This window comes from Clarias gariepinus, chromosome 2, assembly GCF_024256425.1.
Source record: "Clarias gariepinus isolate MV-2021 ecotype Netherlands chromosome 2, CGAR_prim_01v2, whole genome shotgun sequence".
NCBI lineage: Eukaryota > Metazoa > Chordata > Actinopteri > Siluriformes > Clariidae > Clarias > Clarias gariepinus.
The window spans coordinates 20,120,916-20,136,745 of NC_071101.1; the positions used below are offsets into that span (position 1 = coordinate 20,120,916).

The 15,830-nt window shown below is 35.0% G+C and overlaps 2 protein-coding genes across 7 annotated transcripts; both read right to left on the bottom strand.

The window, feature by feature from the left end:
* Nucleotides 1-347: 347 nt before the first annotated feature.
* Nucleotides 348-9,834, bottom strand: LOC128511114 (troponin I, fast skeletal muscle-like). 5 transcript variants are annotated; one of them, XM_053483808.1, is made up of 7 exons: nucleotides 3,294-3,430; nucleotides 2,215-2,249; nucleotides 1,966-2,002; nucleotides 1,718-1,846; nucleotides 1,092-1,181; nucleotides 811-987; nucleotides 348-638 (listed from the first exon to the last, which is right to left on the bottom strand). In XM_053483808.1, the coding sequence occupies exons 2-7, from the start codon at nucleotides 2,220-2,222 to the stop codon at nucleotides 552-554; spliced, it is 528 nt and encodes a 175-aa protein (XP_053339783.1). In that variant the 5' UTR covers nucleotides 2,223-2,249; nucleotides 3,294-3,430; the 3' UTR covers nucleotides 348-551. The 5 variants fall into 5 exon arrangements, with proteins under 5 accessions (XP_053339783.1, XP_053339791.1, XP_053339758.1 ...); XM_053483791.1 differs by lacking the exons at nucleotides 348-638; nucleotides 811-987; nucleotides 1,092-1,181; ... (2 more) ...; nucleotides 2,215-2,249; nucleotides 3,294-3,430 and adding exons at nucleotides 6,476-6,784; nucleotides 6,975-7,151; nucleotides 7,253-7,342; ... (2 more) ...; nucleotides 8,180-8,212; nucleotides 9,762-9,834; XM_053483816.1 differs by lacking the exons at nucleotides 811-987; nucleotides 1,092-1,181; nucleotides 1,718-1,846; ... (1 more) ...; nucleotides 2,215-2,249; nucleotides 3,294-3,430 and adding exons at nucleotides 3,066-3,074; nucleotides 6,975-7,151; nucleotides 7,253-7,342; nucleotides 7,535-7,663; nucleotides 7,755-7,799.
* Nucleotides 9,835-10,537: 703 nt separating this feature from the next.
* tnni2a.2 (troponin I type 2a (skeletal, fast), tandem duplicate 2) lies at nucleotides 10,538-14,861 on the bottom strand. 2 transcript variants are annotated; one of them, XM_053483758.1, is made up of 7 exons: nucleotides 14,793-14,861; nucleotides 13,341-13,402; nucleotides 13,013-13,052; nucleotides 12,804-12,932; nucleotides 11,833-11,922; nucleotides 11,545-11,721; nucleotides 10,538-10,898 (listed from the first exon to the last, which is right to left on the bottom strand). In XM_053483758.1, the coding sequence occupies exons 1-7, from the start codon at nucleotides 14,859-14,861 to the stop codon at nucleotides 10,803-10,805; spliced, it is 663 nt and encodes a 220-aa protein (XP_053339733.1). In that variant the 3' UTR covers nucleotides 10,538-10,802. The 2 variants fall into 2 exon arrangements, with proteins under 2 accessions (XP_053339733.1, XP_053339726.1); XM_053483751.1 differs by having other exon boundaries at nucleotides 10,539-10,898; nucleotides 13,341-13,370; nucleotides 14,766-14,822.
* Between the last annotated feature and the right edge of the window lie 969 nt (nucleotides 14,862-15,830).

Here is a 15,830-nt window from a genome sequence, read left to right on the forward strand (position 1 = left end):
GGTGGCACGGTGGTGTAAAGGTTAGCACAGTCGCCTTGCGCCTCCAGGGTCTGGGTTCGTTTCCCGGCCAGGCTCGATTCCCGTCTCTGTGTGCATGGAGTTTGCATGTTCTCCCCATGCTTGGTGTGTTTCCTCACACATTCCAAAGACATGTAGGTTAATTGACGTTTCCAAATTACCCATAAGGTGTGTGTGCCCTGCAATGGCACCCTGTCCAGAGTGCCTAAAGCCTCCTGAGAAAGGCTTTAGGCTCCCTGCGATAAAGCGGTATAGACAATGGGTGAGTGATAGGGTTTTGCAAAATCTGAAAATAAATCAAATAAAAAAAAAAACAAGCATTACAGGAATGGGTGTTCCATATCCATTCATTTAATGGTAGTGGCTCTGCAATGAAATACATTTTCCCTTCAGAACAAATATACTGCATGAAACAAATGTAAGTAACAGGCAATGGCACCAGAAAAAGCAATTCAACTATTGCAAAATGGTGAGACTCTACAACATCCTGGAGAGTGCGTTCAGAGCAAATAAACAAAGAAATGTCCAAATATTTAGGCCTCGCCCTCAAACATCTTCTTTCTGCCGTCCATGCCAGCCTTGTCCTCAATGTTTTTACGCCAGTCACCGACCTCTGTAGCCTGTGAAATAGACAATGTGTATGTTTGGGTAAAAAAGTGCAATAAAATGAAAACAGAATTAAACCATTCAAAGCACAGAAGAATCTATTTTCATTCATTCCATCTCACTCACTGACAAAAACAGAAATAGGCCAAACTTTCCATAATACTCTGTCTGATAAATATATCCCACCTCCTCTTTGACCTCCTTCTTCACTTGTTTCAAGTTGGCTCTCAGGTCCAGAGACACCTTGTGTTTAGAGCCGAGCAGGGCCTGAAGCATCTGATCAGCAGACATGCGCACCTTTCTAAGGGTGGGTTTCTTGAACTTGCCTTTCAGATCAATCACCTTAATTTTTAGGTCCTCAATCTACATCCATACAAGAACCCATTGCCAGATTATGATTCAATCCGATACAATCAAGGTTGTACAAGGTTATAAAAATGCACAGAAACATCAAAAGACAAATATACCTCTTTATCTCCTTTTGCTATTTTGGACTCCAAGTCGTATCTCTCCTCATCGACCTTGTCAATATCATGGTGTAGTTTTTTGCACAGCTCCTAACGACAAATTGCATTTAAAGATTTCAAAAAGTCTATTTTTTTCTTAAAAGCTTACTGCAGGGTTTTAAATGTAGAAGGTTTTGATATAAATCACATAGGATCATTTCAAATAGTGTAAAATAAAAACTAATGTGTGCTGTATGATTTATATAAATCTATTTAAATTGAGCTAATACATTTAAACATTCCAGCCTTTACATCCCTACACTATCTTAACAACACTGTCACATACTTTAACAAAGAGCTAATTAAATCTTTACATTGATGTACATACTGATGAAGCAACCAATCATTTCCCCTAATTTTCAAGTTATGTCTAAGATTTTACAAACATTGAACTAAAAATAATTAAAGATGTTTTTTTGTTTTTTTTTCAAAATTCACCTCCATACATTGATGTTGGTTCTTTCTAAGCAAAACTTCAGCGACATTAAACTCTATGTTAGAGGAATCAGGAAAATGTCTTTAAGTATCAAAATACAATAAACAAGTCTTAAGAGTTGGCTGGGTGTTAGAGAGTAAAGATGACGCACCTGCAGCTCCTGCACTGAGTGTGGGTAGGAGGGCTCAGAGCAATTCTGTGCCATGTGGGCAATTTTGTCAGCTGCAGACTGCTTGATTTCCTTCTCAATCAAGCCCTTAGCTATTGAAAGCATCAAGCTCTGTGAGGAAGAAAATAGACTTTGATAATATGTTCATTACAGTCAGTGTTATTATTTCATTAAACAACATATTCTTGTTTTTAAAATTAAAGTATAGCTCAAGGATTACAATTTTCTACCTTGAGGGCATGCCTGCGGCTTGATGTCATCTTTTTTCTGTATGAACAAAACATTGGAGAAAGCATACACAACTTGTCAATCAATATATATGCTGATATACATATGCTAAAAAAAGAAGTGTCCTTTATTCTTTGGATTGTTTCAAAATTCTTTAAATAATTTAACAGATAAGGAAATCTTTAGGGCCCTAAGTGGAACCTATGTAGGATTAAAAGTAAATTTGGGTAAATAAGCAAAATAATACATACTCCGACATCTTGGCTGCTTCTTTTTATTCCCCACTCTACAAAAACATACAAAAAAACAGCATTTTAATTATTTCATTTTTTTTTTATTGCGAAGTGCCTCTCTCTTCCACTCTATCTCTCACTCACTGCGTAATTGCTGTGAATGACTTGCCCCAGAGGTTTCACCCAAAAACAACTATCTGAAATACATGTGTTTAAGTATTCAAGATCCTCCAGATGTATCTGTATTACACCTACAAGTATGCTGTGGCTTCTTGGAATCTCATCGAATCTGTTTCAACATTCGATATCTAATGTCCAGCCTTAGCTTCTGGAACAATCTCTACAGATGGCTGCAAGAGGAGCACTTGACCCAGGCTCCATCATCACCAGCATGCTAACATTAATCAAGCCAGCGCTTATCATATTCCACAAACTTTTTCTGGACCTTTGATTTTGGCAGATACCTGCATGCTATACACAGAGCCACGGCCATAAATCTGCTAAACCAGCCGAGTCAGTGATACGGACATAGGGCTGCTGCTAAGTTACAGTGATACATCTATACTCTAAGTACAGTATTGAACAACATTTAACATTTCTGTGAAAGTCCTTAAATTACAGCTTGGAAATCTGTCCATTATTATTACAAGGCATTTCAATCAGGCACACTACAGCAGGTCTGCACAAACCTGCCACTAAATGTTTGTGAAAAGGTAAACAAAATGAAACCAAAAAAGATAGTAAAAAAAAAAAAATCTATCATACAGTTTATCATTTAAAACACGGCTAAGCATTAATCATGCTAACTTTTTGATCTTCAATTCTAAGTTTTTCTGTGGCCAAAGGTACAAATATTCACCATTTAAAACATTTTTGTTCTTTTATGTCCATTATGCATACAGATACAAAACTGAAAAAAAAGATTGTGTTGCCATGAGGTTAAAACAATACATAGTAGTAGCAACATTGGTATCTCTCATGTTATCACTAATTGCCCAACAATCCATCAACAAGAGCAGAAACCACACAGAATTTTATAGTAAAGGTGAATTATAAACCGCAGTCAAAGGAAAGTGTATAACGCACTTTACTCTCACCTATAAGAAAGGTCGTGGCAGTGGACTGGCTTGATGGAGAAATGGTTCAGGGAAGCAAGCCACTGGCCCCCAATTACTGGTTGCTAATCGTATATAAGGCTGGCATGGACCTATAAAAGAAAAACCTCCCACCCTGTTTATGGTAATAAGAGCAAAGCCATTAGTGTGCCAGTAGCTCGAAATACACTCCGCATCCAATCTCATCTAATCACTTCACTTAAAAATATCCTGGCAAGTGAAGATCATATGTTAATTTCAATAAATTATGTTTTACAAATGACGATTACTGACAAAATTAACAGATTCCTCCAACCATGGTATAATATATTAATGTAAGTCTGTTAAAATTTTATATTTTTTAACAGCTCAGAAATAGGTTAGCCCTGATTTTCAGTGTGTACTGTTGTAGTATACTGCAACCACTATTAATTCTGTGAGAGTCTTTAAAATATCACTGCAATAGTTAGTGTTTTCTTTCGAAATCCCTGCTAAAGAGAACATGGAATCCACAACTGTCATTAAGATCAAGAATGGCTACTCTTTCTAATTTTCTAAAACTCCACTTCGATCCTTCACATAGGGGTTAACTGAAAGATATTTTAGGGTGCTCGTAATGACACAAAGTCTAAAAGACTAGAAAACCCTGGCTCTGAGAGAAAATATTTATTGGCATTCTACCCCACAAACAAATGGACAAATGAAAAATTCTTAAATGTTTCCCAGTTGTCCCACTGAGTCATCCTTAAAGCTTCCCTCATGCATGCAAGACAAACCATACAACAGAGTATTTCTCTCTGAAAAAGAATCTGATAGAAGTATTTTAAATAACAAAGATCCGTCTTTCCAAAGGAATGCTTATTAAGCCTTATTTCAGACTGCTCACATTATACGACTTAGATTTAAGACACATCTTCTGTGGTCTCTTTCTACATTTCAACCAGTTTCATGAAGCATGTTGTTGTGTGGTCTATCTCTCAGGCTGGAAAGGCAGTCTTTAAGTTAAACAGTGCCCTCAAAGGGTCACTCCAAGCTAGTGCACTCTCTAGCCGTAATGCAGAACCTGGCTAAAATGTGTGTGGAGTTGGAAGGAGCTATTTTTATTTATTCACATGCTGGTAATTTTTAGACACAGTGACTTGTTGGTAGTATTCCCTATCAGCCAATCCCAGAGTTGGAGGTGGGACCTTTTGCAGTGAAATAAATAAATAGAGTGCAGTAGGGAAGACGGCACTGTAGTTACCTCAGGACAGCATAGGGCTCTGTCGCCTTGCACCTTCAGGGTCTGGGTTTGTTTCCCACCTAGGTTCAATTCCGACCTCTGTGTGCATGGAGTTTGCATGTTCTCCTCGTGCTTGGTGGGTTTTCTCCGGGTACTCTGGCTGGAGACACATGCAGATTAGACTAATCAGCATTACCAAAATGCCCATAGTGTGTGAATGAGTTTGTGTATGTGTGTACCAATAAATGCATTGGCACCCCCTCCACGGTGTATGCTGCTTCATGCCTGTCTCCTGGTATAGGCTCCAAAGCCCCCGTGACCCCATATTCAGGATAAAGTGCTATCTACATACATTGATTAAGTAAAGGTTTTTTTTTTTTAAGCAAGATATAAGATGAAGGAAATATTTTAACTAATGCTTATCTGTACCTGTAACAAATGTACCAGTTTATCGAGTGGTTGTGTTCTTAAATTATGTTTGTTGGTGTGACATGTTGCTAATAAGAATGGGATAAACTATGTTTCTGGATGAAAAGAAAAAGTGTTGGTAGTGTTGGCACATACTGTTGGTAGTGTTGGTAGTTTATGAAAAAGTGAATTTTATTGAGGGTAATGAGAGTGAGAATTTTTTTTTTGTCTGGATTTCTTGTGTGCACTTATTTTACATGGTTTTCCTTGGGTTTTGTTTGTAGCACATTATTTCTTTTTTGTCTATGTTTTTATAATTAAGTAATACACAAGCCAAAAAATACACAAGTCAATGTGCAAGTTTTCTGGTGGGGGTTAAGTAAGACAGAGCTGTATTTAAAACTGTATTGTCAAATCATGGAAGATATAAAGTAGAAATACCATTTACTTGGAGCAGAAAATAAAACAGAGGAATGGTGCAAGACTGCTCTATTACCATGAAGTCTATGTTTAGTTTCCAACAGAGCAGTGTTTTTATTGTAACCAATTCTATGGTATACCTTTAATCAGATTTTTCAATGGAACTTTTCATGATGGGTGTTTATACCCATTAAATGCAGGTTACTACATTTTTTTCATAAAAAAAAAGAACTTAATTTAATATCATCCATCCGTAACTAATGTAAAGTAAGAATAAAAATAATAACTTAAATTACTAATGAATGTCTACATGCTCTATAAGCAAACAAGACTGTAAGACTCATACCTGTAGTTCCAGACCTGACCAATAGATGTCAGTGTTTCCCTTCGCATCTTCTCTAAGACCTGCTCAGGAGTGTTCATGTCTTTACCAGATGTTTTCTCCAGCGTCTCTGCAGCACTATTAAAAACGAGTCACAAGTATCCATTACCATCAGTTGAGCGTCCCAACTACATGCAGTGGCTAGCTTTTGATGGGGTTTAAATGAACTCGCCAACAACAAGATTATCATGCTTTGGCATGTGATTAGTGTATGATAAAAAGATTAAGTGTCAACTGACATTGACAGAGACATTTGGCACACCAGGTAGAGTGGAAAGAGATGAGCTCTGACACAGATTCAAAGATAACTTACCTGACAACTTGCTGAAATGCTTGTTAAGCCTTGATTAATTGAGAAACCTTCCAGAGCCTCGTTCATATTTTGCATGAAGAAATGAACTGTCCTTCCTTCCGGTGGTTCAAATGACTATCATTTTCGTCATACATACTGTATACAAACAATACTTGTTAGGAGCATTCAGACCTCCTAGAGCGATGGCTACCAGTTAGTATATATTTTGTTTAGTTTTTTTACCTATTCTGATTCACCTAAATTAAACTCAAGCCTTTGATGAGGTTATTCAGGTGTGTTAGAGCAGGTAAAAGCCCAACATGTATACTTCTCAGTGCTGGGTTTGGCAACGTCGACACACTCAAAAGTTTACAGTTTCAAATTCTTGTATTTCCATTTTGGTCCTTAAATGTCAGAGACATATTAAAACCAACAGCACAGATTCAGACAAACTACATTAATCGTTAAAACACTTCAGATATTTATTTTTCACTTGAAGCATGTTTGTACAGTACTTACTATTTAGCAGACAGGAACAAAATAAGTGATTTTATGTTTAAAAGATATCCTTAGGTCATATATAAAAGAATGATGGCCTATTTGTGGCAATAACAAACAAAAGTACACTGCCTGCTTTTCTAGTTAAAAACAACTAAAAACAGCTGCATCGTGCTTTGTGGTAATTAGGAGGTCTCGAACATCTTCTTCCTGCCATCCATACCGGCCTTATCCTCAATGTTCTTACGCCAGTCACCAACTTGTTCTGCAGACTGTATAAAACAGTAAAAAATAAAACATTTGATACCAAGTCACTAAGTTTTTTATTATCTTAGAATCAGAATCAGAATCAAAAAGAGTTTTATTGCCAAGTACGCTTGCACGTACAAGGAATTTGTCTTAGTGACAGAGCTTCCAGAACAAAACCAAGATGTTCCTTTTAAAACCTGATTTTATACCCACCTCTTCTTTGACTTCTTTCTTTACTTGTTTCAGGTTGGCTCTCAGGTCCAGGTTCACCTTGTGTTTGGAGCCAAGCAGAGCCTGAAGCATAGAGTCTGCAGACATGCGCACCTTCTTCAAAGCTGGTTTCTTGAACTTCCCTTGCAGGTCTTGAACTTTAATTTTCAGGTCATCAATCTGCTCCATGCAAATAGACCACACCGTATTTGACGCACAGCTGAGGATAACATGCTACAGTCACTTTTTTTTTTTTTTTTTAAGTAGAAGAGCAGTCATACCTCTTTGTTTGACTTGGTGACTTTGCTTTCCAAGTCGTATCGCTCCTCATCTATTTTGTCAATCTTTGCATGGAGCTTCTTGACCAGCTCCTGCAATCCATCGTTCATAAAAATCATGTGTGCAAATCATAATCATGCATTTCGACTTTACAAATGCATACACACTATATGTTAAATATACAACCGAATGCTTTCTAGGTGTCTCTAGAAAATTAGGTGCTTTCTATCTGTCATAATAAAAATACTTAAAACAGTAAAAAAAGAAAATTCATGGTAATCCACCTGAAGGTCTGCCATAGATCCTGGGAAGCTCAGTGGTGGACAAGTCTCCTCCATATATTGAGCCCTTGTGGCCTCTGCTGCAACTGCTTCAGCTTCTAGGAGACCTTTAGCAATGGAAAGCATCAAGCTCTGGGAACACAGGTGAAACATTGAGTTTAATTTTTGATAAAAATAAAAGCACAGGAGTATAGTGATTTTAAAAAATGCAATGCTGATCAACCTTAAGCTGATGCTTCCGACTCGATGACATCTTTTTTCTGTTCATTGGAGGGAAAAATGAAAAAATATCTTTTAGAAAAGGTGTGTAATTAAAAAAAATATTAAAGAAAATGTCTGTAAAGTTGCAGAATAATATGTTGTAATAAATTATGCGCATTATGTTGTGAAATATGTCTGCATTATTTCAGGGCTGAACTTACTGTACATTAAATTTATTATGATGTGTGAATAATAAGGAAATAAATGTTCATGTATAGGTATTGTTAAAACAAGACATTTTAATATAACATATATAACATATCCTGTATCCAAACTTTCGCCGGGTACTGTACCAGTCAAAAAGTTTGAACGCTGAAATAGTTCTTGCAAACTGTCTTGTCATCATATATTAAAAAGACACACACATATGTATGTTAGAAAACTTACTCAGACATCCTGCTTTCTTGTTGGCTTCAGGTCCTGTGAAAAGATGTTGCATTTGTTAGAATTATTATTTTTTTATATACAGTTTTATTCTCTGTTCTAGGTGTGAGGGTTAATGTTCATTCAGAGATTACTTCTGATTTCCCCTTTTTATGAAAAGTTTGACTGACAAAGACTTTCCTTGATGAAATAAGCAAGTTAGGAAATATAATTAGCAGATCTGGTTTATACTTTATTTTTCTTATGTCTTATCAAGCCAACTGACATTCTTCATTCTATACCAATTGAAAAGCATTTATCTAACCAATCATCTAGATGTCAGCTATGAGTGAAACTCAAACTCTCTATGCCTTGGTCTACTTGGCTACATGGTGTTGATTTTCTCTGGAAACTAATATATGACAAACTAGAGAAGCATGTCCTCAGAATGTAAATCCCTTCTAAATAAAGTTAGGCTAGTGAGTCTTAGAGGTCAGCTGTTCCTTATGCCTCTTACGGCGATATGCTTGTCTTCAAGGACACATTTATAACTTCACACCTTGGCATCTGCTATTAATCCTGACATTTGAGAATTGGCGATCTTATACAAATGGCCACTAACCACATACGTGAAGAAATCCTAACTGGCTCAAATATGTTATGAATTATTACTAATAACCATTAATTCAGTTTTCCTAATTAAGGAAAACAAAGAGATCTGTAAATGAGCTGTACAGAATGAGAGCTGCAAATACATCCTTTTTACATCTACATCAGACCGCTATTAATGGTATATTCTTAGTTTCATCATGAAAACATGATACAGGATATGTATTTTATACATTTTACAGGCTGACATATACACTGATAACTGATAGCTACAGCACACGTACCAAGCAAGAACATTTGCAACATTTGCAAATCTTCACTCAAGTATAAGGTTTCAGAATGATCTAAATCATCTTATCACATAGTAAAGCATCAAGCAATGCATATAAATCTATAAACCATAAATGTTAAACTAAAATATATTGTTATTTTTTGGTAACACATAATACATTTATTCCACACTGACTATTTAAATTTTAACATATATTGATTAGTTGGTATTATATATATATATATATATATATATATATATATATATATATATATATATATATATATATATATATATATATAATTAAATACATTTTAAATACATTTCAAAAGCTTTCATTTTAAGCTCATTTAGACACAGCTGGGATATTATTGTTTAATTTACAAGAACAATCTTGTAAGCTCATTAAATAATGAACTAAAAATTGTCAGCAATAATAAAGTATATAAATCTTTATTATTGCAATGGCCACTGTATAGTTACCACATCACCAAATATTAGTGAAATGACTGGGCCGCAACATCGCAAAAACCCATTTAACACACAACACAATTCTTCTGTTATTGCAGATCAGATTAAAATTTGCCATTGCTTTCAGGAAGATCTCAGGAGAGGGTGTTTGTCATTAGGTTCCAAAGGGGAAAAAATACTGTCCAAATCCGTAATATCCATCTGTTGCTAAAGAGAAAAAAGCTGGACTCAGGAAGACAGATGAGAGGTTCTCACCTAAGAGAAGAAGGCAGCAAGTAAGATCCAGAGAGACTGCCACAGGCTACTGAAACACCATGGGGGTTTTAATGACATTGTATGATGGCTCAGCAGAACACCACATCTCTCTTTATGGAATTGGTGTGCCGCTCAGACCAACAGATCAGCATGCATATGAAACTCTAACCTTAACCCCTCCCTTCAACTACAGTATAAATAACTCACTGTTTAAGACGTTTTTCTTATTTTATGACTTATGTACTTTGTTAATTTTCTGTTGTGAGCTAAGATTTATGGTCTCAGGAACTGTACAAATGTTCCATATGTACGAATATTTTTTTTAATTAAAAGTGTATAAGGATAATGATGGAACTCACTGTTAGCATTATTACCTATTCTCGTCTTAGTGAGTTAGTTTAAATTTTAATATTTATCTGGGCAAGTTAGTACCTTTAAAAACAATTATTAGCTTTGTGTTGTTTTACAATTAGAGATAACGTCTCTTAGAGGACAGAGCTCCATAAGCAGGATGGACAGCACACTCTAGTGTATGTTAGTATATAAATACATTTTGGCTTAAGCATTGCGTACTTACCTCTAATCCAAAGCGATCTGATCTATATCTGTTTATAACAAAAAATATGGTTAAACAAATATCACATACTTGTTAAGTCTTATTTTCTTTTACATTTCAGATGATTACTTTAAGTAACCGATATGCTTTGTCAGAAATGACTTACCTTTCTGACTAAAAAAATCGTTGACAACAAAGCAGAAAGGTTTTTATATAATAATTAACCTATAAAATGATTTTTTTTTAACATAAGGCCTTTATTTGGTAAACGTCTTTACAAAGAGATTGAAGTTAAAGCACAATGCTGGTTATAGATAGGAACAGACCATTTCTTTAAAAAAAAAAAAAAGGAGAAAAACATTCACAGGACAGTTTATCTGTGAATTATGTAGATATATTGAGTCATTTGTGACATAACTACTGGCAAAGTGGAACTAGTTTAACATTGTCAAACTGATGTCTAGTCAAATGTCTAGTCAGTGCATTCAAGACTCAGTCTCAAACATCTTTTTTCTTCCACCCATGCCAGCCTTGTCTTCAATACTTTTACGCCAGTCACCAACATCACGTAATTCCTTATCCTGTGAAAGAATAAAGAAAAGTGAATAGATGGTTATATAATATACTACCATTGGGGCACCAAAGACAAAAGACAACTTTATAATCTACACTACCAGTCAAAAGTTCGGGCACACCTTCTAATTCCATGGTCTTTCCTGATATTTTATTTCTTTTTATATTGTAAAACAAAATATGCAATAATTTGAACAGTAGATATTGATATGTTTCTGCTACTTATGCTCTGTAAAGCCTTCTGAGATGCTGTTAATTAGTAATTTTCTGAGGCTGGTAACTCTAAATCAACTTCTCTCTGCAGCAGAGGTAAGTTTTGGTCTCGTTTTCCTGTGAAGGTTTTCGTGATGGGTTTTGAAAATGCACTTGACAATACTGTTTTTGCAAGAACTATCTCAGAAAAGTTGACCTTCATGTCTTAAAATAACAACTGGCTGTTGTTGTTGTTGTTGTTGTTGTTGTTGTTACCTAATTACCTAATTACATATGTATTATTTCAGTTTAGGAAAATCCACTGTTGTCCTAGAATATAGAAAATAAATTTAAACTTTTGTCCAAACATCTGAACGGTGTGTCCCAACTTTTATCTGGTACTGTACGTCTGAGACAGTTAGAAATAATAATCAAATGAACTGGTGATGATCTAGACCCCACCTCCTCCTTGACCTCCTTCTTCACTTGTTTCAGGTTGGCCCTCAGGTCCAGGTTCACCTTGTGTTTGGAGCCGAGCAGAGCTTGAAGCATAGCATCAGCTGACATACGTACTTTCTTTAGAGGAGGTTTCTTAAATTTGCCTTTTAGGTCTACAATTTTTATACTCAAATCTTTAACCTGTTTACAAAAAGAAATTGAGAATGCGTTTGAGAACATTTAATCAATTGAGCATTAAGAAATCTGCTATTTAAAGAGATAAAAATTAAAAAACACAATTAGATAACTTACTTCATCCACAACCATATTGGCTTTGACTTCCAGATTGTAACGTTCTTCATCAATAACAATGATCTTTTCATGCAGCTCTTTGCACAGTGCCTGAGGGTATTAATAGATACACTTTAAGCAAGGTCTTATTATAGCATTAAAATGTTGACTATGTTACACTACAGCATCTGACTGCAATCCATAATTTAATCTAGACTAGAATACAAAATGCCCAAAACAAATAACATGGAATATTAAATTGGACATAAAATCACATATATAATTATAGTTCAAGACAGAGCCTACACTGTTGAATAAAATGTTAACTCTATAGCATTAGTCGTTCCTTTGGCAAAAGCTTAAGTGTTTAATCCAAACAACTGAATATTTTCCTCTCAGCTAAATAAAAATAACTATAAATATAATGAATATTTTAAGGGTTCCTAAAGAAAGAGCACCCACAAAAGCCTTTAATGTTATACAGTTACATTAAAGTGTGACAGACAATCTTACACAATTGCATAAAATTTTCATTAAAGAAAAAAAGAATTATTGAAATGTTTTTAATGTTTTTAAAATCAAGCAACGTTAAAGCAAGAATGTTAGCAAAATATACTGATATTAAATACAATGTTTTCGGTACATGACTAAAATTCTATCTAAATAGATTAGTGGAACAATTACAGAATGTCTCTAATTTGACTGAAATCTAGTCATAATAGACTAGAATGAATACAAGCAGTTATTCTATGTAGCAGTGTATTCCAGCTCAGTCTCCAAAGAAGTAAAGTTTTAGTTGCCCTATAGCTGACCTTTGTATTGATTCTTTGTTGTGTTAATGGTTTGTTCATGTTAACCGATGTGTTCAATCATGTCCGTTCAGAGAAGCTTAATTTGAAGTGTCCATCATAGAGGTTAAGCCAGGGCATCTATGTGTCTATATTAATAAAATAATGAAATCATTTTAAAAGAAAAGCTACTTTGACTTGTACCTGTAACCCCTCCTTGCTGCTGGGTAAACAAAGAGTAGGGCAGTGTTCATCCATGTATGTCTTCCTCTCTTTTACTTTCTCTTCAGCTTCAACTTCTAACAAATCTCTTGCAACCTGAAGCATTAAGCTCTGGAGATAGAAGTTACCAGACACACAATCAATCAGAAGATTTATTCTAGTGCCATGTTAATCTAAACAAAGATATTTACCTTTATACTGTGTTTCCGACTCATGGACATTTTTTTGTGTCTACCAGAAAAAAAAATATATATATAAGGTATTTGTCTCCTTGATTCTGTAGTGACATTATAGCACTAATTTTTAATGAAAATTATAAGTTAAGTATTATGTAAAATTGTAATTTATGATGATTCACATGCATTGGATTATACTTCCATTTGATTCTTTCCTTACTTAGTTGATATGAATGCAGACAAAACCGAATTTGTGCATAGTTCTCATGAGATCAGGTCCCCATAATGATAAATTATTGAGCACTACTTCTTAGCATAGTGAATGACTCAGAATATTACTCACTCAGTCATGTTGGCTGCTTGTCTTTGTTCCCTAATGACAGTAATACAAAGAAAGAGCACATATATTGTATGTTTATAATGTATTCTTGGACAAGGATATATTAGACAATTCAGTATAATAATTATTATTATGCATAATCTAATTATTAAGAAATTGTCAACGGTAAATAAGTCATTAACTCAGCCTCAGTGTGATTTTATGCCAGTTACATTTTCATTATCTTTTTTGATCTAATTCAGCTTCTCAACCTTTTAAGAGAAAATTTTGAAGCTTGACTTCTGAGAAAATCTAAACTGGAACAAGGAAAACATTGTACAAAGCACCGTGCAAGGTCAAGTTCATGTTCAAGTTCATCCAAGTCATCTACCAATAGTCATGTCTATAAAGTATCACATGCACATCACCAGAACCCTGATTCTAAATCTGAGATGTGTGTATGCCTTTGCCTCTAATCCCTCCTTGACTGATATTTTCTTAGCAAGGTCTCTGCAATGTGACACCACAACTGTTAGACGTGCCCAAGAGACAAACCAGGCCTTGTGGAACATCTTTGAGATGGCCAAGACATTAGAGTAGAGCTCAGAAATAACTCCATGTCCTTTATTCCTTCACATCTGACTCCATTCTTAGCCTTTATCTATCCTCTGTGGAGCAACTGAGAAGGCTGACTGTCTAACTGATGACTGAGTTAACTACTTTGGTCTGTTCAGATGGTCATCTTGCCCCTTATCTACATACTTAAGAAGCTGCAAAGACAGTTGTTGGGGTATGAAAGAGAGGTTATTCTTAGAGGCTAGAGAAGACAAAGACGAGCTAGCTTTATTCTTCAGTTGAAGTTACGTTTATATATTAGATAATGAATTATACATATTTGCAATCAATTTAAAGCACTTTTATGGCCATTCTATTATTTGCTTTAAGTTAAAAACACACACTTTTTGTAACATATACTATTGCCAACAGGCTTTTATAAATGACAGTATACTGTATGAGTGTTGACATGAAGTAAAACTTTGCTGTATCATTTTCATAATTTATTGCATAAGGAGGTGTAGACTTTCAAAGTGCCACATCATCACTCCGTATATTAAGCCAGCATCCTGTCTCTCTCTATATCCACTCTTTCCTAAAATACACAAAACATGTTTAACAAGCTCAATGTTTTGAAATTCAACTTCTTTTTACCAAGAGCTTTATATTTATATTTGAAAATGAATTAAGCATTCGTCAAAAATGAAATACTATTTAATTTAGCACTATTATTAATTATACCTTGATCATCATTTTGGAGTTATAATGTGTAAGTGCACTACCATCAGAAACTACAATTATATAGAAATAATGTAAGACTGATGTAAGTCTGCACAAAAGATGGGACGGATAAAATGGATGGAAACCACGGGGAAAAAATAAAATGATTCTTACCTTAACGACAGAAGAGAAAAGGATCGTAAAGTGCTGACAATCTTCTGTCAGATAGAGACACAGGCAGCTGAGGAGCAAAGAAGTTATATATTGCATTCTCTGTAAATCCTGCCTTACTCTTTATGGAAATGGATTATCAACCAAACCAATGGGCTCACAAGGTCATGAAATACAGTACTATGGCTTCTTTCCCTGCTTCTTCAATATAAATAACGCATCTCTTGAGATCATTATTGTGCCATCATCTTTGTTATATACTACTTGTCAGGGATAAAGACCTTGAGCGATGCTATAAGGCAACATCATTACAGGGTAATGAGCTACTAACAAGAGCTACTTGTTAGTAACATGAGCTCTGAAACATTAACATTTTAATTCTATCTAATATTATATATTACTACAGTCAATGTAATAGATGTGTAGTGTAATAGAACACAATCATTATAGATACTGTCATAAATGTCACACAGCCACTATTTAGGTGATATACAGGGTGGGCCATTTATATGGATACACCTTAATGAAATGGGAATGGTTGGTGATATTAACTTCCTGTTTGTGGCAAATTAGTATATGTGAGGGGGAAAACTTTACAAGATGGGTGGTGACCATGGTGGCCATTTTAAAGTCGGCCATTTTGGATCCAACGTTTGTTTTTTCAATAGGAAAAGGGTCATGTGACACATCAAAGTCATTGGGAATTTCACAAGAAAAACATTGGTGTGCTTGGTTTTAACGTAACTTTATTCTTTCATGAGTTATTTACGAGTTTCTGACCACTAATAAAATGTGTTATAAATGTGTTATAAACTGTGTTCAATGTGCTAGCATTTCTTCTGCGGTGTTGCTATCAGTGTGTAAAGAGTGGGAGAAGAGGGTTGCATTGACAATCCAACACAATGGGCAGCACATTAGATACTATAGATACTGTCAAACATATTAGTTGACAAGGTAGTAAATATCAATACAGCCACTATGGATACTGTCATACATATGAGTAGTGTACTGTATATTAATACATCACTATAGGTACTATATTAGATATCAGTAAATTGACCGAACAGT